Consider the following 25,626-nt stretch of genomic DNA (forward strand, 5'->3'; position numbering starts at 1 on the left):
GAATTCTGGAATATTTACTTCGTCTTCTTTGGCGAAGGAATTTCGGAAAAATGCATTTAGTAACTCCACTTCAGTGGCACTGTCATCAGTAACATTACCTTCGCTGTCGCTCAGTAAAGTTACTTACTGAACCTTTCCGCTGGTTTACTTAACATAGGACCAGAATCTCTTTGGATTTTCCGCCACATTTCTAGAGAGAGTTTCGTTGCGGAAACTATTAACTGCATCTCGCATTGAAATCCGCATCTAATTTCGAGCCTCAGTAAAACTTCGCCAATCTTAGCGATTTTGCGTTCGTCTAAATTATGCGTGTCTTTTTCGGTGGTGCTCCTGCAGCAGCTTTCTGTTGTGTTTTGTGTACTATGGAGGATCAGTTCCGTCTCTTATTAATTTATTTGGTATGAATCTCTCGTGTGCTGTTAATACTTTTTCTTTGAACTTAAGCCACATATGGTCTTCACTTACATAGTTTGGAAGGATTGGAGACTGTCTCTTAGAAAGACGTCAAAAGACTTTTTAGCTGCTTTTATATATAGATATATTTCGCGATTAGTTTTGGTGAATTTCTTTGTTACGGAATCGAGCCTCGCTACGACTGTGTTCACTAATCCCTGTATCCGTCGTGATGCTCAAGATTATTTGTGACTAAGAGGTCAAATGTGTTTTCGCAACCATCTACAGTTTGAATGCCCTCATGAACTAATTGTTCAAAATAATTAAAAAAAGCATTTAGAACAATTAAGTAAGTTTTTTCTATCTACAATAGGGTCTGAAAATGTATATTTGTCAACATACGGACGGTAGATTGAAGTCACTACCAACTATAATTGTATGAGTAAGGTACTTATTTGTGATGAGACTCAAGTTTTCTTTGACCTGTTTAGCAACTGTTTCATCTGCGACCGGGGGTCGGTAAAAGGAGCCAGTTATTAATTTATTCCGGTTGTCGAATGTAACCTCTGCCCGTACTAAGTCACGGGAACTATCTGCTTCAATGTCGCTTGTGAGCTGGAACACACACTACATTATTTTTCCGTAAGTTGTGCTTCTTGTTTCTGTTATAGTGCAGATCATTACAATTACGGCTTTTCCCTCCAAAACTTAGGATGCTTTCTGTGTGACCCTGTAAATACCAGAGCTAAGCAATATAGAACAACAACGTACGTTACAAGCATAGCATTCTGTATTACTTCACTTCCTTATTTCTAACATTTTAAAATTGTACGTCGACTTTAGATGACATGTCAATCATAGATGCTCTTACCTCTATTTAGTGAACGTATTTTCAGCCATGTTTTGAACATTGTCGCGCTACACTTTATTAACTAATGTTTCGCCGCAAGGGATATCGGATTTTAGAGAGTAAACATTTTTATACTCATTTCTTCTTTCCTTATTGTATTTTGGGCATGCAGTTGTAGTAATTAAAATAGGCACAAATGCAGTGATCAAAAAGAAATGATTAGCGTACATTCGCATTCTCTTTACATCGTTCCTTTTTTGTTGCTCCCATGCGATGGACTGTTTCTATCGCAATCAGTAGACGTGAAAGGAAGCTATCGTACAGACAGAGGGATCTATATTTATACTTGGCGGAACGAATTACATACTGGCATAATCGTCGGTATCGCTTTCGTTTCCCAAACTTTATAAATATTTCGATTTCGGAAAAGAAGCTCTGTATTTCGCCAAGATGTTGAAGAAGAAGGTCCCTTACTTACTGCATGCATCGAGTAAGATGTGGAGGCGGCGGCTTGAAAGCGGACAGTAGTAGTACGAGGAAGGGCGTCCCTTACCTTAGGGATCGCTACTCAAGCTCCCTGGCGAAGGGGCAAGTGTGGCAAATGTCCGGCGTGGCAAATGTCCAGCATTCTTTATTTAGTACGTTGGGATACGTAAGTACGTTTACTCTCAAATAGTAATTAAATGTGAATTAATTAGTATTGTGTGTAATATATTAAGTACAGTCGATGTCCTTGTGAAAGATGCAATGCGTGTCTATAGCAGTGTTGCAACGTAACCTTTTCTCCCCTTCTTACTAAGATGCACGCATTTAGAATGTTACGTTTATGTTTGAACTTCTTAATAATGAATCTAGAATGATTTTATATATGTATATTTTAATGAGGTATGTCTGCTCATACTGTGTTCACAGTTTCTTTGTAAGTCTATAAAACTGAATTACACATTTCGAAACCATGTGTCTTATTCAAACTTGAAGAATCAATTGCGCGTTCGAAGACGGCTCCAGTCAGTCAGAACGGGTATCACAGTCTCATTCCAGATTTTCCTTTGCCCCTATATATCTGCTACCAAAATTCATAGTTTATTTTCAGCAAAGGTTAACTTGTAATAGCGTGACAATGATCGGTACCGTCGAACAGTAATTCTTCCGTACGAATCGAGCGCAGACTGTTGATGTTGTGATGACGTAACTCCCACGACGCCTCGTGGAGCCGCGCCAGTTGGGCGGCCTGGGATTCCTTTCTATGTTTAACCAGGCCCAGCAGCCGCCAGGGCGAACTTTGTCCTGTCTCGCCCAGCGAGTCTCTCTCCCACCCCGAATGGTTTCCTTGGCGGGGGTGAGGGGGAGGAGGAGGAGGGTGGTAGGCAAGGAAGGGGGGAACAGGGCAGGAGGAGAAGGGACCAGCGGTCCAAGGCCACGCCTGTGTCTGCGTTCGCTACAATGTGTCACTGTCTGCTTTCTGCGCCATCGTGAACACCAAGGTGACCTTGACCCTTTGGCCAATGACAGCCAGGTGCTGTTACACTAGATGGTCCCACAACATATAGTTACTATGGATAGCCAGACTAATAGCGTTTTAAATTACCAGATTTAACTTCGTTAGTAGACACAATCGCAGTATTGTTTTGTCCACTTCTGTTTAACCGTTTCAACATCAGTTCGTAGTCTTCAGACAGCCTGCAAGATGAACAAACATTGCCGGCCGTTATTGCTATTAGAAATGTTTGATCTAGCAACACATATTTCTCAATAACAAATGATTCTGACATTCAAAAATAGTTGCAATATACGTTAAACAGTTGAATATGTAATTCAAGAAGAATGCAACAATCCCTGTTCGAAAGAAAGCAGGTGCTGACAGGTATGATTATTCGTATGATTATTACCGAACTTTCAGTTCAATATGTCACAGTTGCAAAATACTAACATGAAATCGTTAAAGAATGGAAATACAGAAAGAATCGGACCTCGGGAACATTAGTTCGGATTCGGGAGAAATGTGGGAACACGCGAGGTAATACTGACAGTACAACTTCGGTTACAAAATAGGTTAAGGAAAGGCAGACCTACGTTTAAAGAGTTTGTAGACTTAGCGAAAGCTTTCGACAATGTTCACTGGAAAACATTCTGAAATAGTGAAGGTAAAGGGGTAAAATACAGGAACCAAAAGGCTACTTGCAACTTCTACAGAAATCAGACGGCAATTATAAGAATCGAGGGTCATGAAAGGGAAGCAGTGGTTAACAACGGAGTGAAACAAGGTTGTAGCTTATCCCTGAAATTATTCAATCTGTACATTGAACAAGCAGTAAAGTAAACCAAGGAAAAATTTGGAGTAGGAATTAAAGTTCAGGGGGAAGAAGTAAAAACTCTAAGATTTTCCAATGACACTGTAATTCTGTCAGAGACACCAAAGGACTTGGAAGAACATTTGAACGAAATGGACAGTGTCCAAAGTCGGATGGAAGAAGGACATCAACAAAAGCAAAACAGTATTAATGGAATGTGATAGAATTAAATTAGGTGGTGCAGAGGGAACTACTTTAGGTGACGAGGCGCTGATAGCAGTGGACGAATTGTGCTATTTGGGAAGCAAAAGAAATGATGATGGCCCAACCAGAAAAGATCTAAACTGTAGACGGGCAGTAGCAAGAAAAGAATTTCCGAAGAAGGGAAATTTGTTAAAATCTAATACAGATTTAAGTGTTAAGAATTTTCTGTAGGTAATTGTCTGAAGTGTGGCCATGTATGGAAGTGAAACGTGAACAATAAACAGTTTAGAGAAGAAGAGAATAGAGGTTTTTGAAATATGCTGCTACAGAAGAATGCTGAAGATTAGATGGATAGATCACGTAACTAATGAGGAGGTGCTGAATAGCATTGGTGAAACAAGGAATTTGTGCCACTACTTGACAGGACACACTCTGAGACATCAAGCGATTACGAAGTTAGTAATGGACAGAAGTGTTGGGGATACAAATCGCACACGGAGATCACGATATGAATACAATCAATACATTAAGCAGATTCAGGAGGATGTAGGTCGCAGCAGTTATTCGGAAATAAAGAGCCTTGCACTCGATAGAGTAGCGTGGAGAGCTGCATCTAACCAGTCTTCCGACTAAAGACAACAAGTATTACAACATACCGCCCTACGCTTATTACTGAACGTACGTTCGAATCTGAAACTGAATTGAGGATTTCTTCGCAGGGAGGACGCAGCATGTTATCTTGGATAGAGCGTCATCAACAGACGTAGAAGTATGTTGGACCCCTGCTGTTCATAACTGTACATTAATGACCTTGCAAGCGACATTAATACTAACCTCCGACTTTCCGCAGGTGAAATAATGAAATACATGTTACCTGAGAAAAATCTACAGAAGTCAAATCTTGGTGTAAGGTTTCAAAATATGAAAAAATATGTAGCTTGCTCTTAAAGGCCGAAAATGTAAAACTGTGAATGTCACAAAACGAAGAAAAAAAAACGTAGTATCGTGTAACTACATCATCAGTGAGTCATTACTGGAATTGGTCAACGCTACAGATATAACAATTTTTGGGATCACGTATGTAGTCAATCTACAAAAGGAAGTTTTATAAAACACTTGTCAGACCCATCCTGGAAAAATGTTCTGGTGTTTGGGGATCCATACCTCGATCCACGGGAGATCATCACGAAGACGCCGAAAAAAAAAAAAAAAGAAAAAAAAAAGAAAATCTGGCAGCGTGAAGACAACACAGAGTATTCTGAAAAACACTACTTGCAAAGCTTGAGACACCAGCTTTAAATAGTGAATCAAGGAATATGCTACGTGTAGCTCCCGTAAGCGAACGCTGCAAGAGATCGGTACCGTAAAATTACGAGCTATGCATCCCGACAAACATGGAGGTATCCCAGCGCTCATGCGTATGAACGCAAGAATGAAACTTGTGCATCGTTGCACATTCACACGGAAGTTGAAACAGAAATATAGTAATTTTTTTCTTGGGCTAGATCATCTAAATTAATTTCGTTCTCATCAAACTTCAAACTTAACATGACTGGTAGGCCTCGTCCTTACTGTAGGTTTACATACAAATGAAACACCACGATTTCAACACACTCTAAAGATACTTTTGGTGAGATACCATCGGCTACAAAGCAACTGAGGCACAAATATTAAGGCGGTGATGGCTTTGGTGCGAAACAAGAAACTATTCTTAATTCTGAAGGCTTTCTAGATGGCGAATGAATAAGTTTGTATTATGAATTTGATTGTGACTAGTATCACGGTGTAATGTAATCTGCATATGATTTAATTTGTTGTTCTGTAGCGTGTGTGGCTAAATTAATTGTAAAAAATGTAAATGTCTATGTGTAATACCCTAAGAAACTGTTTGCATATATCAATACAATATGAACTAAAGATGTCTTCTTACCCACCATTGCTCTTGATGCATAAACAGCCCCTAATATTGTTTTGTTTTTTGGGGAAAAGGTTTTAACTGGAGACGAAACATGAAATCCTTACTATTTTAAACAAAAACTCGACAACAGTATAGGAAGAAATCATTCTTCTAAACTCTACCAAAAAATGCGAGATCTTCTGTTCAGAGCGTCTTCAATTACAATTACTGGCTCAAAGACCTGATCTGTCTTTTCTTCTTCCCACACTTGTATAGCGAAAATAGAAAAAAAAAAGAAACGAAGTTGTAAGGTTTGCATTTAATGCTGTGTTGCAGACAAGGCCACAGACAATATACTAACTTAATTGGAAAATGAGGAATACTTGTCCGTGGTCTTGTTGAATGCATAAGGATTACACACGCCTAAAGTGTTGTTGGAAGATAACAGGGGAGGCCTTTCTCCTCTCAAATTAGAACCCTTTAGAATTAGAACCTCCTTTAGTGGGAATGTCCCAGAGAGTAAATGCCTATCTACCTCCTTCTGTTTTGTGCGAAATTCATGATTGCTAATACAAAGGGTACAACAGTAAATCTTACAACGTGCAGTTCAGTGCCGTAAATGATAACGTTCAACATGTCGTAATAACTGCTGCACAAATGTATGTAAACGAAACACATTAAATGCACACATGAAGCTGGCGAACAGCTGTAATAACAAAAAATTTTAAAGTAATTTTTGGACACGTTGTACTCACCTTTCTATCAAATATGAAAAAGTAGATTTCGACTACCCATGAAATTGTAAACCGAAGAGAATCGGAAGTAATTTTAAGCGCCTTAACATGCAATCACATGAGCTGGTTGTAGAGAAAAAAAAAAAAACAGAACTACCTATTTCAATGAAGGTACTAGTCTTCCTTCACATTAAGCGCTTCATTATAGAAAGGGAAACTTATTCCCCTACAAGGATTTCTCTGCTTCAAAAGCTTAAATAATTATGCGCTACTTTCTTTCGGTTTGTTTTTAACGTAAGTTGTACCCGGGACGTACATGTCCCTTTTCATTTGTTGTTCTAAAAGTATGAGATATAGTTTGCATGCTAATATTTGCATGATCTATAGACCGTATTTATTTTGAGACAGAAACATAATCATGTATATCACTGCCTACATCTGTATCGTTCACAAACGGAGTGCATCATTTTGATTAGTCTCTTTTTACGCCTTGATATGAAATACCCCCCTAAACAATATTTCCTTCATTTAGGAAACTTAAAAGTCTTTCTGGGGCTTTATAAAATTCAGATCTCGGGCTGCGATAGTTGCAATCTGCATGGTCCATTTCTAAACTATGGTAATCAAAATATTGCGCAGGATATTAAACTGTTATGGTCACATGCTTGCTTCACGGTTTACACTCGTGGAAACATTATTTATTTAGTGTGTATTGCAGCTTGTCGCTATGAAAAAAAAAAAAAAAAAAAAAAAGTGTCCCTAATTTGCCTTGCACGCCACTACTCTCGCAACTACATACGCTGAATGATATCACTATTGTTTCACATTTTCATACATGCACGTTGAACACACAGCCTCGTGTCACATAAGACAAGAATTCTCCTGTAACTTCAATGTGCCACATCGCCTCCACACAACGCATTTCAAGCGGCTTGCCGTGAGTTCGCTGCTGGTGCTGTTGCTCGCTCCTCCAGAGAACTCAGTTACGAAGTTGTGCCACACAGACTGGGGCTTGACTTTCTCTGGGCTGCGTCATGTCACGTGTCGTCCCGAAATACCCGGTGTTTACTCCCCTCCGTATACTCTCTGAGCTCTTTATCGTTTAAGCTGCTATTTCAGAGATCACTGTGGAGGAAAAGCACAGAAGCGACAACTTTCTTGCGTCATTAGGGTTGCAGTTTCCTCTTCTCTACAGATAATTCCCAAAATCTTTTCAATCACGGATAAGAATAAATTGTGTGGCATGTAGCCTATTTCGAACAGAAGCTCTATTTCAACCGTTTTCAATTTTCCACATCACTGCACTTGGTAAGGGAAGTAGTTATTACATTGATAGCCATTAACGAACACATAGTTTATCTTTTACGGAAACTGGCAGCCGTTAACTGAAACTGCGGAAGGTATGCAAGATTGAAATTCGTTCTGCCCAGATTGCACTTGGCATATAAAAATTACTTTACCGATAAGAGCTTGGTAGCAACTTTCTTCTAAACTACTTCTTTTATCAACGGTTTGGGATGGTCGCGCTTCAAGTAAATCGTTGTGTAAATCAAGTCGTTAGCACCGGGATTAACCGTGCTTCCTTGGTTTTACCTTCTTAACAGACAAGCTATTATTGTTCCCTACTGCTTTCTCTGTGATCACTTTCACCTTGTTACTTACCGTATTATCAGATATCAGCATTTTTTCTACTAATACGTTTTCCCCTGGTCGCTATTCTTCTTTCGTGTCATTTTTCGAACGGTCGACATTTCACTTTCATACTATACAAACTCATCGCCATGACATTTGTCTGACTCTAAACAGAGCTCTATATCACACAGAACCATCTGCTTAACCATCACTTCTCTGAATCCCAATTTCCTAGCACCTGGGAAATATCTCTCTATTCCAAGTGTTCTTTCGAGTCAGACATTTTGTAAAATAAATTTCTGCGAAGAAACGAGACTCTGTCATTGCCTGATGAACGTGGAGTTATAAATTTGGAAAATAACATAGTACGTTACAACATTCTTTTTCAAAAGCAAAAATTTATATTCAAAAGTAATCTTCATCAACCTCAGTGCAATTGATATGGTAGGGTTTAATTTTTCCTTTTATTATGGAAAAAAAAGTTCATTACGACTCTGAATGATACTAATTTAAAGTACAGAAAGCTGAAGATTTCGACGAAAATTTCTTATCTAGAAGACATGTTTAAAGGAAATATAATAAGAGCTTCCATGTCTGGAAAGTGTAAAATATGCTCTGCTAATAAAAAACAGCTTAAATAAAATTTGTACTAAAAGGTCCCTCAGTTTGTATCTAAGCTAAACTCCACGGTTTTGAATGTATACATGAATTACACACACACACACACACACACACACACACACAAACACGCGGCGGGTCTTGATTTTTGTTTATCTTCGATACTGATTTAGTGTCCGTATTATGCTTTTCGTAGTAGTTGACCCACTTTCAAATTTTCTTATTCGCTGTAAGTCCTCTTGGTGCGCTACGCCTATCTGATTTTGAATTCAAGACCTTGTATTCACGCGCGGTTCTGGCGCTGCAGTCTGGAACCGCGAGACCGCTACGGTCGCAGGTTCGAATCCTGCCTCGGGCATGGATGTGTGTGATGTCCTTAGGTTAGTTAGGTTTAACTAGTTCTAAGTTCTAGGGGACTAATGACCTCAGCAGTTGAGTCCCATAGTGCTCAGAGCCATTTGAACCATTATTTGAACCACCTTGCATTCACCTGAACCAAAACCCTACTCTTCCTGCCACTGCGCATCACGAATTTCCACTGAATCTAATTCCAATTTACCAATTTGTCTTTTCAAATCAGCTAACCTGCCCACTTGATTATAGGATCTGAGTTCCCCACTCGACCCATAGAATTTCGTTTTTATCTTATTACAGTATCTTCCTAGATAGCGCCCAGCGCCTGCCCCAAGACCCGAGCAGGGGACAGTTTTACCTCCAGAATATCTTACCCAAAAGTATACCATCATCACGTCACTTCACAACGGATCAGTGCGTCATTTGGAAATACAACAGCTGCAGTTTAACCTTGCTCTCAGCCGTCTGCATTACCAACTTTGCAAGGCCATGTTACTTAACATTACAAGGCCATATCAGTCAATGGTCCAGACTGCTGCCCCTGCATTAACGAAAATGCTGCCGACCCTTTTCAGGGATCCTACGTTAGCTCGGCCTATCCACCGATATCACGGTGATTCGGTTGCTTCTACAGTACAGATATGTGCTTTATTGAGGCACGGAAGAAGCAGTCTGCCCTCCCCCGCAGTAAGGTCCATCGTTCGCCCGCATCTCGTGGTCGTGCGGTAGCGTTCTCGCTTCCCACGCCCGGGTTCCCGGGTTCGATTCCCAGCGGGGTCAGGGGTTTTCTCTGCCTCGTGATGGCTGGGTGTTGTGTGATGTGCTTAGGTTAGTTAGGTTTAAGTAGTTCTAAGTTCTAGGGGACTGATGACCATAGATGTTAAGTCCCATAGTGCTCAGAGCCATTTGAACCATTTTGAAGGTCCATCGTTCGTCCCATATGAATTCGAAATCTCCTTTTCCTTCCTCATACACGCCTCACTCTTTCCAGAATGACACTATTTGAAGCTAAAATCAGACAAATAAAATATACTGACACACAGCATGACACATCAATCCTTGCAAATGGTTCAAATGGCTCTAAGCACTATGGGACTCAACTGCTGAGGTCATTAGTCCCCTAGAACTTAGAACTAGTTAAACCTAACTAACCTAAGGACATCACAAACATCCATGCCCGAGACAGGATTCGAACCTGCGACCGTAGCGGTCTTGCGGTTCCAGACTGCAGCGCCCTTAACCGCACGGCCACTTCGGCCGGCAATCCTCGCAAATGGTTGTTTACAATCTCTCACTTCGATGCGAAATATCTTTAAGTGCGAATATTTTCGATTAGGCTTTACTGTGACTACTGCTGATATCGGATGAAACAACAAGTTTACTGTTACCAGTCAATGTTTATGCATTTCCACAACGCGTTTCGAACGTGCACTATCAGGTGGATTAGTGTGGATTAATATAGCATATATGTGCTGTGTCTCGACTTCGGAGTGTGATTGTATGTACAGGGTGTTACAAAAGGTACGGTCAAACTTTCAGGAAACATTCCTCACACACAAAGAAAGAAAATATGTTATGTGGACATATGTCCGGAAACGCTTACTTTCCATGTTAGAGCTCATTTTATTACTTCTCTTCAAATCACATTAATCGTGGAATGGAAACACACAAAAACAGAACGTACCAGGTTGACTTCAAACACTTTGTTACAGGAAATGTTCAAAATGTCCTCCGTTAGCGAGGATACAGGCATCCACCCTCCGTCGCATGGAATCCCTGATGCGCTGATGCAGCCCTGGAGAATGGCGTATTGTATCACAGCCGTCCACAATACGAGCACGAAGAGTCTCTACATTTCGTACCGGGGTTGCGTAGACAAGAGCTTTCAAATGCCCCCATAAATGAAAGTCAAGAAGGTTGAGGTCAGGAGAGCGTGGAGGCCATGTAATTGATCCGCCTCTACCAATCCATCGGTCACCGAATCTGTTGTTGAGAAGCGTACGAACACTTCGACTGAAATGTGCAGGAGCTCCATCGTGCATGAACCACATGTTGTGTCGTACTTGTAAAGGCACATGTTCTAGCAGCACAGGTAGAGTATCCCGTACGAAATCATGATAACGTGCTCCATTGAGCGTAGGTGGAAGAAACTAAAATGAGCTCTAACATGGAAATTAAGCCTTCCCGGACACATGTCCACATAACATCTTTTCTTTATTTGTGTGTGAGGAATGTTTCCTGAAAGTTTGGCCGTACCTTTTTGTAACACCCTGTATAGTATACCTCAACGGAGAAAGGGGTCTGTGACCACTGGAGACTGCCACAGATTATTCCAAAGTCGTAACGCAACACATATACGCCATGTTAATTCACATACGTCTATCTGATGGTGGAAGTTTAAACTTTTGAAACGAATTGTGGAAATAATGAGTGGTAACAGTAAACTTTTTTCATTCGATAAGAAATATTAGTGACAATTCGAAATCCTGTTGCTCCTGAAGATATACCAAGCACTATGAGACAATAGTTCAGACTCCAGACCCGCATTTGGTATGAAGAGATTTTAAATCTCCATCAAAGCTTCAAATTTAGGTGGCCAATAGGATCCCAAAATTGTTTTGCGGCCGAAGCCGCTATGATTCGCTTGAGAAGGGCACGGACGATTTCCTTCTCGATATTTATCTGAGCATTTCTTTCTTCTGGTAGTAAGGTAGGTAGACTAGGTAAGGTTTGGAGGGCTTGCAGCCATGATTTCAATTGTTTTCTTTCGAAACATTGACTCAGTTCCTTGTTTAGCATACTTCCCGATTCCATCCTCTCGCAAGAGTACATGTATAACTTCATTTCCTTTTTTAAAAATGGAGCGAATCTTGTAAAGAACCGGTAAATAATTGGGAACTATTGTGGTGAAATGTTATGAATTGTTTTTCGTGCCACTCTCTGACAGATAAGATATTTAGGATAATGTGCATCCCACTGATTGTAGTGAAATGTCTATACTTACCCAAATCCACGAAATTCAAGATTGAATTAATTAAAGTGCAGACAGAGAGAGTTAAACAGTCGGTCCTCCCGCACTCTAAACGCGAATGGAACGGAAGAAACTGTGATGAGGAAAATACCCACTGCATTGCACTCCACAGTACTTAACAGAGTGAAAAATGTCACATCTGCTCCTGCTCCGTAAGTTTCTCACATAAGTTAAAGTTTCTTACATAAGGATTCTTCTAAGTCTTCTGTTTCCTTTTAATCACGCTCAGATTTCATAGCCATTTTATCTTTGATTTAGTCTTAATTCCTGTTTGAATCAGTTTAGTATCAATCATCAAGGTCGCTAGACTGAACGGAAAATAGTGGTAGCATGCTAATGGCAATGATGTTGATTAAGTTGTGTATTTCTCAATAACTCCTTTTGTTTAACCTCTGACGAAGAAAGAGACCATGAGTCTTTTCAACGGATCGGTTTCATTCTACGTAATTATTTTCATGTCAAAATCACAAACGTGTTACAGATGTTGTGTATACAGCACCTGAACAGAAGTATTAATTAGGAATTCTGAGCCGGCCGGTGTGGCCGTGCTGTTCGAGGCGCTTCAGTCTGGAACCGCAAGACCGCTACGGTTGCAGGTTCGAATCCTGCCTCGGGCATGGATGTGTGTGATGTCCTTAGGTTAGTTAGGTTTAAGTAGTTCTAAGTTCTAGGGGACTGATGACCACAGATGTTAAGTCCCATAGTGCTTAGAGCGATTTTTTTTATTTTTTATTTTTGGGAATTCTCAAGAAAGTGAGCACCACACTTTATAAAATCGAAATTGAACTGCCAAGTACGGTTTGGAATACATTCCTTTATTCAACGTAGAAGAAAGTAATGGTCACTAGCTGTATTCAGTAACGTGTTATGATTATTAACACAATGATTATTAACACGATATCATTTCTCTTACGAAGTCTGCCGGATCTCCCGCACAGTTCTCTAGTAAAATTCGACAGTCGGCCCGATTCGTACATAGACGGTAAGATTCCGTTGCGAAACGTCCTTGAAACAATAAACGAGGTCACATGCTGGTTAGGATTCGACGCTGAAGTGCCGCTTTCACTCCACGACGGGACTTTTGGCGAGAGGAGGGAGGAATGGGGGAAGAAGGTGGGGATGGAATGGCTTCGAACCAGCAGGTTACATTAACAGAAGCGTCTGCGTAACTCTTACAGTTTCAGTTTATTAATCTGACTTGGGGGGGGGGGGGGACCTGTGTTTTCCATCGGCACAGTAAAAAACATGGTTGCGCCAATTTGTACAGACAGAGCTAAAAGTCGCCAAGATGAGAGAAAATGTAAGAAACCTAAATATCAGTGCTGCAGGACGCAAGATGTGAAGGCGTTCTCCCAGCACTATTGATTGTGTATTGTCTTGAGAAATGATACCTAAAAAGGGAAAGAAGTGAAGGAACACATTGCAAATTTAATGTTACAAACGTTAGGGCAATGGTAACAGGAACACGCCCATACAAACTTCAAATCTAATGACTGCTGTACATCACATGTTAGTAACTTACCGTGTTAATTACTACGACTGGAAAGAAAGATTCCAAGCTATTTATTCCGTGATACGAAAGACTCTGTTACTACAGAGAAGCGTAAAAATGAACTATGGAAAGCATTCTAAACGACGTCCTTAAACTTTTACTGTGTTGCTGAAATATTATAACTATGCGTTCGTTTGGCCAGCAATCAATAAATTTACCTTGTTGGTCAGTACTATGTTAAATGGAATTATCTGTTATTGATCGTTCCTTTTCATATTTGATGTTGGCACTGTCTGGTTATTCTTTCAGAAGTTTGCCCGTCTCATGATTGATGGTTCTTGTGTGATTTAATTGGCGTTTTACCACTGGCTTATCTTCAAACAACGGCGTTCGCCTTGACCTCCTTCTCGCGCGGCCACCGCTCTACGGCTACGGCCACACGAAGAATATTTCCCGCGCCGCGGCTGGCCCATATTGCACGCAATACGCCCGACGCTGTCAGTGGTGGGGAGGGGAGAAATAGAAGCACAAGTGAGTCGCTGCAGGTGCAAGCTGTGGCAGCAATTACTGTGCGTAGTTACTATCAACCAAAAACTCAAACGGAAACAACACTCAGCGGATTAGGGTGCGTTCACAGCGGTACCGACAACGGGCGCCAGACGAAGTCGGCAGAGGTCACATACGCAATAAAATGAAACACTTACAGTCGTCATTTTGATTTTTTTTAATTATGTTGCAACCAGTTGCGGTGACTCGTATCATCTTCTAACCTTAACTGACGCTGAGGGGGTGAACTCCAGTCGTATACATGATCCCATCAGTGACCAACATTTATGAAATGGCTTCCGCAGACTACTGTAAAAGCGATGTCGTGTCTGCAGTAGCAGGACTTCCAGGGTTGCAATTTAGGCATAGAATGAAGTCACTGGAAGACAATGGACGAACTGCATTGGCATACATGGACTATGTGAAAATTAAATGTAGTCACAAAAAAAAAGAAGAAGAAAGAAAATGAGGGAGAGAGTGAGATAGAAAGGAAGGAAGGGAAACCCTCACTGCCAGGCCGAGAACTTCCAGCTTGACATAAGTGAAGTCATGTCCCACTACCATGCATAGAACTTTTTAGTGGAGTAAATACTGATGTGTGTCTTGGCTTGAATGGCGGATTGGTAAATATATTCAATTATTCCCGTTACCTCTTTTATTGTATTCTAGAAGTCCTTTACCAGTACTGTTCACAGTGAACACACACAATGAACACTCAGTGAAAGAATGGAAGTAGAGTGTTCCGCTGTAATGTTGCGAGGTGCCGGGGCTATCAGTGTATTTAACACTAAATTCTTCTAGAATCTACATATGTAAATGATGCTCTAAGCCCCTCCTATTCTAACTCCGACTTTTGCTGTTGCACAAGGATTAAAAAAAATACGCGAACTGACTCTAATCAACCCTGCCAGTGGAGTAGAAGAGAGTTTGGCACCTGCAATAATTTAATTTGATAAATAAGTTAAATAAACGAAGGTTTCATTAACATAGTGAGGAATGATAGGGTTGCTCTACCGATTAACAGAATGAAAGTTCTGTCTAAAATAACAATATGATTTATTAAGACTAAACACAAAATAATAAACAAAAACACATGAAACATTTACAATACATCAAATTGGCTCAAATTGGATACTCATACAAACACTGTAAAGGTGAAGTTGTCCCTAAACTAGATTGTGAGGTTTAAGACGAAGTGGTATGTGGAGCCAATTCCTTGCCACTCAAATCTTAAGAGAAACACACAGCTAACCCAACATTAATTGCTGCTACTCAAGACAGAACAAAGTTAGAAAAAGATGAACAGGCGCGCTCTGCTGAGCTCTGATTATCACCTAGGAAAATCCCTATCTGCCGGTGCTGAGGACATACATTACCAAACTGTCTTCTTAACTGCCAGAACACGATCTGGCGTACAGGAGGCGATGGCTGGTTGCTTCGACGTCCTCGACCGAAAAGCGAGAGCCGACTACCTAGAGCACCCATACAGGCCGAACACACAACATTCCCGCCCCCACGACAGTGGCCGTGGTTAAACGTTCCAATCAGCAACTCGAAAACCGGCGGAAAATTCCACTCCATTGCCGGAGCACTACCATTCCACCAATGGAGATTCTTGGCGCCAATTTCTGCGCTCATTTTGCTACGTCACGGAGCTATGCCCTGAGCAAGCCAATCACAATTACTATTTTGCAGAAAGCGCGGGAATTTTCCCGCCACAACTGCCTGGGTACACAAGTCATTCCCACGCCACGCTGGTAGCCCGCCAGAAAGTGTTTTCGCTAAGTTTCTGCGAAGTAACGGAACCTCTAGCCCAGCCGCTACTTCAGACCCCGGCGGGCGTGTCTCTTGACAATGTCGGCGTCTGGAAAGCATTAGGTTCGTTTGAGCAGTTACCAGAAAGCGCCAGACAACAGGCTGTACTGCGCATGCGCAGCTACGATGACGTAGGCAGCCCGTGCTTGGTGCTTGCTCTCCTCATACGCTTTTCGTCGTATTTCTGGTGGAGCATCACGTGACCATGTGTAGCCGTGCCGCCCGTGCGGCATGTTGTTGAGAGGACATACTGAGTTGTACTTAGAGCAATTGTTGTATCATATCCCACACAGATAAGCGATGCAAATAAGGAAGCAGTTCTTGGCAAAATATCATTTCAAAATTAGACTACACAGCTCGAAGTACCATAAGGGGTCACTCTGACAGATTTTTTTTTTTAAAATTCGTACTCTGCAATATTGTTATGTAGCATTTCCAACAGGTTTACATCTACACAGCACTGCAAAATCCTACTAGGATGGAATACAAATTACTTGCAACAAAAAAAGAGTTTCTTGTGTAGCTTACACCGGAATAAAGGACAATAAATTTCATGACTATTTCAAAATGTGAAAAAATTATCATGGTTGTCTGTGAGGCAAAGAAACTGTACAACTGACAGTTTATATTCTACTCTAGGAATAAATATGAAGCCATGTGGGGAGTTAAAACGATAAAACATGGCATGCTCCCAGTCTAAAATTTAGCATAGAATGGCATTCTATAAATTTAAGACGTAAACTCAAATTAAGAAATAACTTCAGGCCCAGAGGAAGTACTAGACAAGTGCCTTGTGATCGAAAAACACTTTCACAGAAGGCAGATCTATAAAATTCTGCTACAGCTGTCATTATATTTGAAACAAAATATTTACTTCAAAACTACTGACCAGATTTGCCTACTTAGCTTCAAGTCAATGTTTACTTATGTTCGTACATATATACATTAAGAGATCTTACAGTGTCATAAAAGGAACAGGTCATGAGAGACTACTCCAGCCAGCATCGGAATTTCATAAACCATACTAAAATGCTTCATTCCGCTATAATTGCACATTTACATGTCCAGAAGGACTCTGAAGTACCTGATATTCAGCTTTTCATGTGGTTCTCGTGATACCAATTTTCTTGGAGGTCCAGTACTCTATTCTCATGCTTGGTTCTTTATTATGGTATAACGTCATTCGTCCCAGAAAATGAAAATTTGCACTTTAAATTGAACGAGGTTGAAAGTAGCCAATAGCGCGGAATGAAACACTTCGTTTCAAATAAACTAACTGCCTCAGCGGAAAAAAAAACTGAAGCCTATTTCTCTATAAAACAGACAGAAATAGCTTCATTAAGACATTAATGGTTGATTGCTAATAACGTGGAAATAATATCAAATCAGAAACTACTAACTTAATTAGGTCTTTCATGGTTATGAGAATGTATATTAATTCACTTGATGGCTCCTGGCCACAGAAATCTGTTTTGTTTTTATTTGACGTGGGAGCTGTAAACGAAGAAACATATACACGGTCACTGGTCACGTGGGGAAGGACCCCCCACTATAACTCAGCTTGCTCTGCGCATGCGCGAATCTGGCAGCTTGGGCGCGCTAGGAAAATTTTTCCGGGTAGCTTCTGGCTACTTGCTGCTACTGCTCATACACCAAACAGCCACGCTCCAAGTAGCCAGGAATGGGAGGAAGGCACTGCTCATACGCGAATTCAGCTCTGCGCATGCCCACGAGCCCGCTGGCAACTGCTCATACGAACCTATTCACTCGACTGCCTCACACACGTAGGCTTAACCCTCTCGAGATCAGTGGATCCCGCCTGTCACCGGGCCACCTGGGTGACGAGAGACGCTGCGTGGGAAGTCCGCGTGTGAAGGAATAGTAACTTTTCACCGCATGCAATTAGAGACAAAAATCGTGAGACAGAAATATGAGAGGGGGTTCATGCCACCTCTCAATGTGTTCGAAACAGCGATAGCTGAACATCCTGGCAGACAAACTAAGGACAACTTCCGGACAACACACGTTGATAACAAGATAACTAAATCACCACTGAAGATATTTCATAAATAAAAAGAAGCGAAACGCGTGTGACGCAAAACAACTTTTGATTTAGTCGTATAGATGCACCGCATCTCTAGTAACGAGAACCAACTAAGGAAGCACAGAAAGCATAAAAGATGAAACAGTTTCCCAGTTGCTGTTTCCCTTACCTACATTTACATCTGCATAGATACTATTCAAGCCACCATACGGTGCATGACGCGGGATACTTTGTACTACTGGCAGTCATTCTCTTTCCTGTTCCACTCACAAATGGAGCGAGGGAAAAACGACAGCCAGTATGCTTCCGCAGAACCACTGATTTCTCTTATCTTCACGGTCCTTACGCGAAATGTACATTGGTTGGAAATAGGACTGTTGTACAGTTGTCGCATATTCCGCTTTTCTAAACTTTCACAATGTTTCGCTTGAAGAATATCTTTTTCCCTCCAGGGATTCCCATGTGATTTCACAGATTGTTCCTGCAATACTCGCATGTTGATCGAACCTAACGCTAACAAATCCAGCAGCACGCCTCTGAATTGCGTGGATGTCTTTCTTTAATCCGACCTGGTTCGGGATTCCAAACACTCGAGCAGCACTGAAGAATGGACTGTACAAGTGTTCTGTATACCGTCTCCTTTATAGATGAGCTACACTTTCCTACAGCTATCCTCACGTACCGAAGTCAACCATTTGCATTCTCTACAGCCGACGCATCTCATGTAGCTTTGCAACATTACGCCTCGATATTTAACTGATATGACTGTGTCAAGTAGCACGCCACACGCTGTATTCGAACACTAAAGGATTGTTTTCCCTACTCATATACAATAAGATACATTTTCTCACAACTACAACCAACTGCCATTCATCCCACCAAATAGAATTTCTCTTAAAGTCATCCCGTATCCATCTACAAACGTTCAAAGCCGACAGTTTCCCGTACGCCACAAAGCCATTAGCAAAGAGTCGCAGGTTGATGCAGTGTCAGATCGCACATATATCAAGAGTGCACCTGTCGCACTTTACTGGAACTCTCCTGACGATAGCTTTGCCTTCGATGAACACTTGCCGTCCGTAACAACGCACTGTGTTCGATTACCTAAACAGGCTTCGGGGCTCTCACATATCTGAACCTCCACTGAGGTGACAAAAGGGATAATTCTTAACATCGTATTGGACCTCCTTTTGCCCGGAGTGGTGCGAAATTCCCAGAAATCCTGAACCGTGCTGTCTCTATCTTTCGCTTACGCCTAAGTCCTGCAGCAACAGCAGGGTCGGCGTGGTTACAACGGATTTGGCAATATTAGTTTTAGGGGTGGCCGGATGCTCATCCTGCCGCCACCCCGTACCTCCCGGCGAACGTGTTCCAAATGTCTGCCACTCGCGTAACCGAGGCGGGACGTGGGGACCAGCCCGTTATTCACCCAGGGGGATGTGGAAAACACCATGCTCCCTCTACAGCCGTCCATAATTGCGGAAGTGTTGTCGGTGCAGGATTTTGTGCACGAACTGACCTCTCGATTATGTCCCATAAATGTTCGATGGGGTTCAGGTCGGGCGATGTGGGTGGTCAAACCATTTCCTCGAATTTTCCAGGATGTTCTTCTAATCAAACAATTGTGGCCTGGTGACATGGTGCATTGTCATCCATAAAAGGTCCATCATTGTTTGGAAACTCGAAGTTCAAGTAGCTGAACACAATCATTTCCAGTCAATGATCGGCTCAACTGGACCAGAGGATTGGACCAGTGGATCGAGTCCATTCCACTACACGGAATACACCATACTGGATCCACCATCAGCTTGCACAGTGTCTTGCTATAACTTGGGTCCCTGGCTTCGTGGGATCTGAACCTCACTCTTACCATACCATCAGCTCGTACCAACTCAAAATGGGACTCACCCGACCAGGCCACGTTTTCCCAGCCGTCAGGGGTCCAACCGATATCGTCACGAGAGCAGGAGAGGAGCTGCAGGCGATGTCGTGCTGTTAGCAAAGGCACTCACGTTGCTCGTCCGCTGCCGTAAACCATTAACGCCAAATTTCGCCTCACCTTCGTAACGGATAAGTTCGTCGTACGTCCCATTACGATTTCTGCGGTTATTTCACGCAATGTCGCTTGTCTGTCAGCACTGACCGTTGCTCTGGGTCGTCACTGCGTTGTTCCTGGTGAGAGGAAGGCCTGAAATTTGGTATTCTCGGCGCACTCCTGACACTGTGGATCGCAGTATTGAATTCCCTAACGATTTCCGAAATGGAGCGTCCCATGCTCTAGCTCCAACTATCATTCTGCATTCGAAGTCTGTCAATTCCTGTCGTGCGGCCATAATCTCGTCGGAAACCTTTTCCACATGTATCACCTGAGTGCAAGTGACAGCTCCACCGGTGCACTGTCCTTTTATATCTTGTGTACTCGATTCTACCGTCATCTGTATATGTGCTTATCGCTATCCCGCGACTTTCATCACTTCAGTGTATTCCCTTTGCGCTCTGAACTTCGTTAGCAGCCTGCAGTGTGACAATGTGTCAAGTGCTTTCCGGAAATGCGGGACCACGGAATCCTCTTGTCGCCCTTCGTCTATGGTTCAAAAATGGTTCAAATGGCTCTGAGCACTATGGGACTAAACATCTGTGGTCATCAGCCCCCTAGAACTTAGAACTACTTAAACCTAACTAACCTAAAGACATCACACACATCCATGCCTGAGGCAGGATTCGAACCTGCGACCGTGACAGTCGCGCGGTTCCGGACTGAGCGGCTAGAACCGCTAGACCACCGCGGCCGGCCAAATGGTTCAAGGGATATCGTGTGAGAACAGGGCAATGAGAGTTTCACACGAGCGGTGCTTTTTAAATCAACGTTGATTTCTCGATTAAGGAATTTTATTATGTACGGACTTGGAATGTGTTAATGAATTCTGCAGCTAACCGACGTTAAGGGCATTGGTCTATAATTTTGGGGGTATTTTGCTTTATCGCTTTTATAGATGGGAATCAACTGCTCTTTTTTCCAGTCACTTGGAACTTTGCGTTGGACGAGAGATTCGCAATAAATACACGGCAAGAAACGACTAATGCAAAGGAGTTCAAATGGTTCAAATGGCTCTGAGCACTATGGGACTTAACTTCTGAGGTCATCAGTCCCCTAGAACGTAGAACTACTTAAACCTAACTAATCTAAGGACACTACACACATCCATGCCCGAGGCAGGATTCGAACCTGCGACCGTAGCGGTCACGCGGTTCCAGACTGAAGCGCCTAGAACCGCACGGCCACACCGGCCGGCTCCTGAAATGTCTGTCGTTGGGTGTCCGTCTGGGATAACTTGCTGCATCTGATAAATTTACATAACTTTCGATATAGAAAGTAATGACTTGAAAGTTACGCATTTGGAAGATGAGACGTGATTCTTATATGATGATTAATAGTGTGAAGATCACGTGAAGCTCATGTTGAGTAACAGGTAGTGCTGACGGGTTGTGCTTGACATCCAATTCGCTGTGTTTTATGTCGCGCTTTTCCTCTCGACGGTATCCCGCTCTTTTTATTTCAGATACAACACGCGGCGACGCCTGGGCATGATTTATTGAGCCCGATGATAAATCAGAGGTCGCACCAGCTGCTGGTGTGTGCGGTCTGGTGTACTGGCCCGGTCTGGAGGGGGAGGGGCAGGGGAGGCATAACACTTGCTGCACACCATGCCTGCTCTTTACAGGGAGAAATTCTGCTGTTCAACAAACTCATTCTTTGAGGTGACAGTGAACACGAGGAAATTATTGCAACAAATCACTGACGAAAACAGCTTCTTATCTCGACAACCAACAGCTTCACATTGTAGAAAAAGAAAAGAAAAACTGCATTCTACTGTGATATCTCAACAATAATAGCGGGATACGTTTACCCAAGAATACATACGAAACTCTTCAGATGCTAAGTGTTTGTGGAGGCAGTGACCGTGATTAAGAAACAATATAACAAAACACCTCATAACATGGCTAAATGTTATAAAATAACAAACATATAATAACGTAGAATTCACAGTAAGAATAGACTGCTTTAACAAGACTCACTGCATAATATAGTTTTAACTGATGCAGAGGAAAACAGTGTTGTAATTATAACAGAAGATCGATTGTCCTTCAGTTCATTGTTCTTGATATATTGTAACTTTAAAAGTTGCACGGAACACCTATTAACAGCTTTGAAATCAATCATTGTAAGCTGTAAATATATTAGTTCCGATGCAGAGCTCACCAAAATAATATGTAGGGCACATGGCAGAAAACGGTGTATTTATGCAACAGGTCTTAAAAAGCTGCCAATTTATGTTATGTTCGTATTGTTCTTCTATCTCACTTATCTGGAAGGGAATTCATTATTTTAGAACGTCTAAACGTTTCGTATTGATGGGTCTATCCTCAATCAATAGAATCCAATATTCCCAACGGTAGTTTTAGTGAAGGTTTGAAAAGCACCGTGAAAATAATTAAAAGGTTTAACAAGTATTACTGGTTAATTCTGATTCTTCAGTAGCATTATTTTTCAATTTTTTATGTAAATGTGTACACAGTCAGGCACGAATATTGATGCTGTTGTGGTCTTCAGTCCGAAGACTGGATTACTGCAGCTCTCCCTGATAGTCTATCCTGTTCAAGCCGCTTCAACTCTGTGTAACTACTGCAACTTACATTCAACTGAACTTGCCTACTTTTACCGTGCTATAATTTCTCGAGTGTACCGTGAATATCAGGAATCCGGTAAAACATCAAATCTCCGACATCGCTGCGGCCGGAAAAACATCCTGCAAAAACGGGACCAACGACGACTGAATAGAATCGTTCAACGTGACAGAAGTGCAACCCTTCCACAAATTGCTGCAGATTTCAGTGCTTGTCCATCAGTAAGTGTCAGCGTGCGAAGCATTCAACGAAACATCATCGATATGGGCTTTCGAAGCCGAAGGCCCACTCGTGTATCCTTGATGACTGCACAACAAGAAACTTTACGTCTCGCCTGGGCCCGTCATCACCAACATTTGATTGTTGATGACTGGAAACATGTTACCGGGTCAGACGAGTCTCGTTTCAAACTGCATCGAGTGGATGGACGTGTACGGATATGAAGACAACCTCATGAATCCATGGATCTCGCATGTCAGCAGGGGACTGTTCAAGGTGGTGGAAGCTCTGTAATGGTGTTGGGCGTGTGGAGTTGGAGTGATATGGAACCCCTGATGCGTCTAGATACGTCTCTTGACAGGTGGCACGTACGTAAGCATCCTGTCTGATCACGTGCATCTATTCATGTCCATTGTGCATTACGACGGACTTGGGAAATTCCAGCAGAGCAATGCGAGACCCCACAAGTCCAGAATTCCTACAGAGTGGCTCCATGAACACTCTTCTGAGTTTAAAAACTTACACTGGCCACCAAACTCCCCAGACATGAACATTATTGAGCATATCTGAAATGCCTTGCAACTTGCTGTTCAGAAGAGATCTCCACCCCCTCGTAACCTTATGGATTTATGGACACCCCTGCAGGATTCATGGTGTCAGTTCCCTCCAGCACTACTTCAGACATTAGTCGAATCCATGCCACGTCGTGTTGCGGAACTTCTGCGTGCTCGTGGGGTCCCTACACGATATTAGGCAGGTCTACCAGTTTCTTTGGCTCTTGAGTGTATATTGGTCACGTTCAACTAGCAGATAAATACACTCTAAGACAAAAAAAGATAAGCAGTTTTTCGGCTGGGCTTTGAGTGATATAGTTATAGGGTGTCCTCCTGAAGGATAACGTACCAAATTATGTCCAATTGGTGAGTTAGTTCGTCAAAATCTCCAGCTGGTTGTAGGCCCCTGTCTTCATTCTCCAAACGTTCCCAACTGGAGAGAATTCTGGCAACCTTGCTGGTCAAGGTAGGGTATGACAATCACGGAAACGAACAGTAGGAAAAAAATTGCTCAAATGGCTCTGAGCACTATGGGACTCAACTGCAGTGGTCATCAGTCCCCTAGAACTTAGAACGACTTAAACCTAACTAACCTAAGGACATCACACACATCCATGCCCGAGGCAGGATCGAACCTGCGACCGTAGCAGCAGCGCGGCTCCGGACTGGAGCGCCTAGAACCGCACGGCCACCGCGGCCGGCAGACAAAGGAGCAGAGATGATTTATTACACGCCCTTCCTCATCTCAATCCCCCACAGGTACGCACACAGACAGTAGGTTTTGACTAGCACACACATCTGCAACTGGCACTATTACTCCAGGATGATTTATAATTACAGGATACAATATGGGGGTGTGGGGAACGAGATGTCTAGCGCACCAGTGGAATGTTCAGGACGATTTGTTGTTATCACAGGCTGTTTTTGAACAATGTCCCTGACATACAAAGGATGGCAGAACTACTGCACATGTACTGAGTTAAAAGTGACAGGAAATTCAAAAAAATTGAGGTGTCTTACTTTTTCTAGTTTTTCTAATTTTAAGAAATTAAATAAAACTAGATAGTCCACAGGTTCTATGTTTTAAAAACTATGGCAGCTACATTTTATCATTACAAACAGTTTTCACCATCCCCACCACCACTGCCACCCACTAACACCTTAAAGCACAGTTGATTTGTATTTTCTCTCCCACCACCATTCCAAGCCTCAAGAGAGGGGATTGTTCTATGTAAGCCTATATATGAGTACTGGGGCAAGGGGAGCATGAACACAGTCTGTTAGGGCAGGGTGCCTACATTCAAGGGGCAAGCATACGTTTGGGGGCAAGCTTATTGTCCACGTTTGATTGACAGGTCCTTAACCTATTGTTCTAAGAGGATTATGATCCCCTGAGGGGATTCCATCTTTAAGCTGTCGTTCAGTTAAGTGGTTTTCCATATCATCCCCACCCAACCCCCTCCCACTCCTCCTCCCAACCTCTGAGGAAACCTCCAACCCTCCCCCATCCCCCTTGCTGATACAGGTACAATTTCAGGTCTGAGTTATTTGAGTAGTCCTTCCCACTCTATCAATGTGATTGATTAATTAATTAAATTGACGAATTAATTAACTCCACCCCCATGGTAAATCAACCAGCCCTCCCCTCCCCCACTCTCCTTCCTCCATATCCAACTGGAAATTGGTGACTCTGCTGGAGAATAGGGATCTCACAATAGGAAATTCAAGTACATATCAGGGGCTATATTGCTCATTTATAAAAAATGCAATTTGCAGGATTTGCATATTTCTTGCTGTTATATTCTGCTGTTTGGGAAGATGCAGGTCTTGTAAAATACATCAAGAGAAGTAATTAAATCGATTGCTCTCTTTATTGTATTTGTGCAAGGGATACCAGTATGAAATATGCAATTCAAGTAATTACACTGTTAAAAATCTTTGGCAACTCTTTGATATTTGATACCTGTGAAATTCCTGTCGAAACTCTTGCTCTCTCTCTCTCTCTCTCTCTCTCTCTCTCTCTCTCTCTGTCTCTCTCTCCTCCCTCTCTCCACCCTCTATAGCGTTCCACTGCAGGTCGGATCGAACGAACTGCAAACAAACCAGCATTTATGTAGTAAACTTCCAGCTACTATTTAATTAAATCGATATCCTTTAGGTGGGACAATTTGTTCTTGATTCCTATTGGTGGCTACTCAGATTGAAATTATTGGCGCGATTTGATCCTGCAACGACCTGGTTTCCAAACCCTACTGGATTTTCCTCC

At 42.2% G+C, this 25,626-nt stretch overlaps 1 protein-coding gene across 1 annotated transcript in view; it reads left to right on the top strand.

The window, feature by feature from the left end:
• Positions 1–1,808: 1,808 nt before the first annotated feature.
• The window catches only part of LOC126474177 (uncharacterized), a 33,205-nt gene continuing 9,387 nt past the window's right edge, over positions 1,809–25,626 (top strand). The window contains exon 1 of the mRNA XM_050101639.1: positions 1,809–1,895. Coding sequence (XP_049957596.1) covers positions 1,861–1,895 — 35 coding nt within the window. The 5' untranslated portion in view covers positions 1,809–1,860. The remainder of the gene's footprint in view (positions 1,896–25,626) is intronic.

The sequence above is a fragment of the Schistocerca serialis genome, chromosome 4 (assembly GCF_023864345.2).
Source record: "Schistocerca serialis cubense isolate TAMUIC-IGC-003099 chromosome 4, iqSchSeri2.2, whole genome shotgun sequence".
NCBI classification, from domain to species: Eukaryota; Metazoa; Arthropoda; class Insecta; order Orthoptera; family Acrididae; genus Schistocerca; species Schistocerca serialis.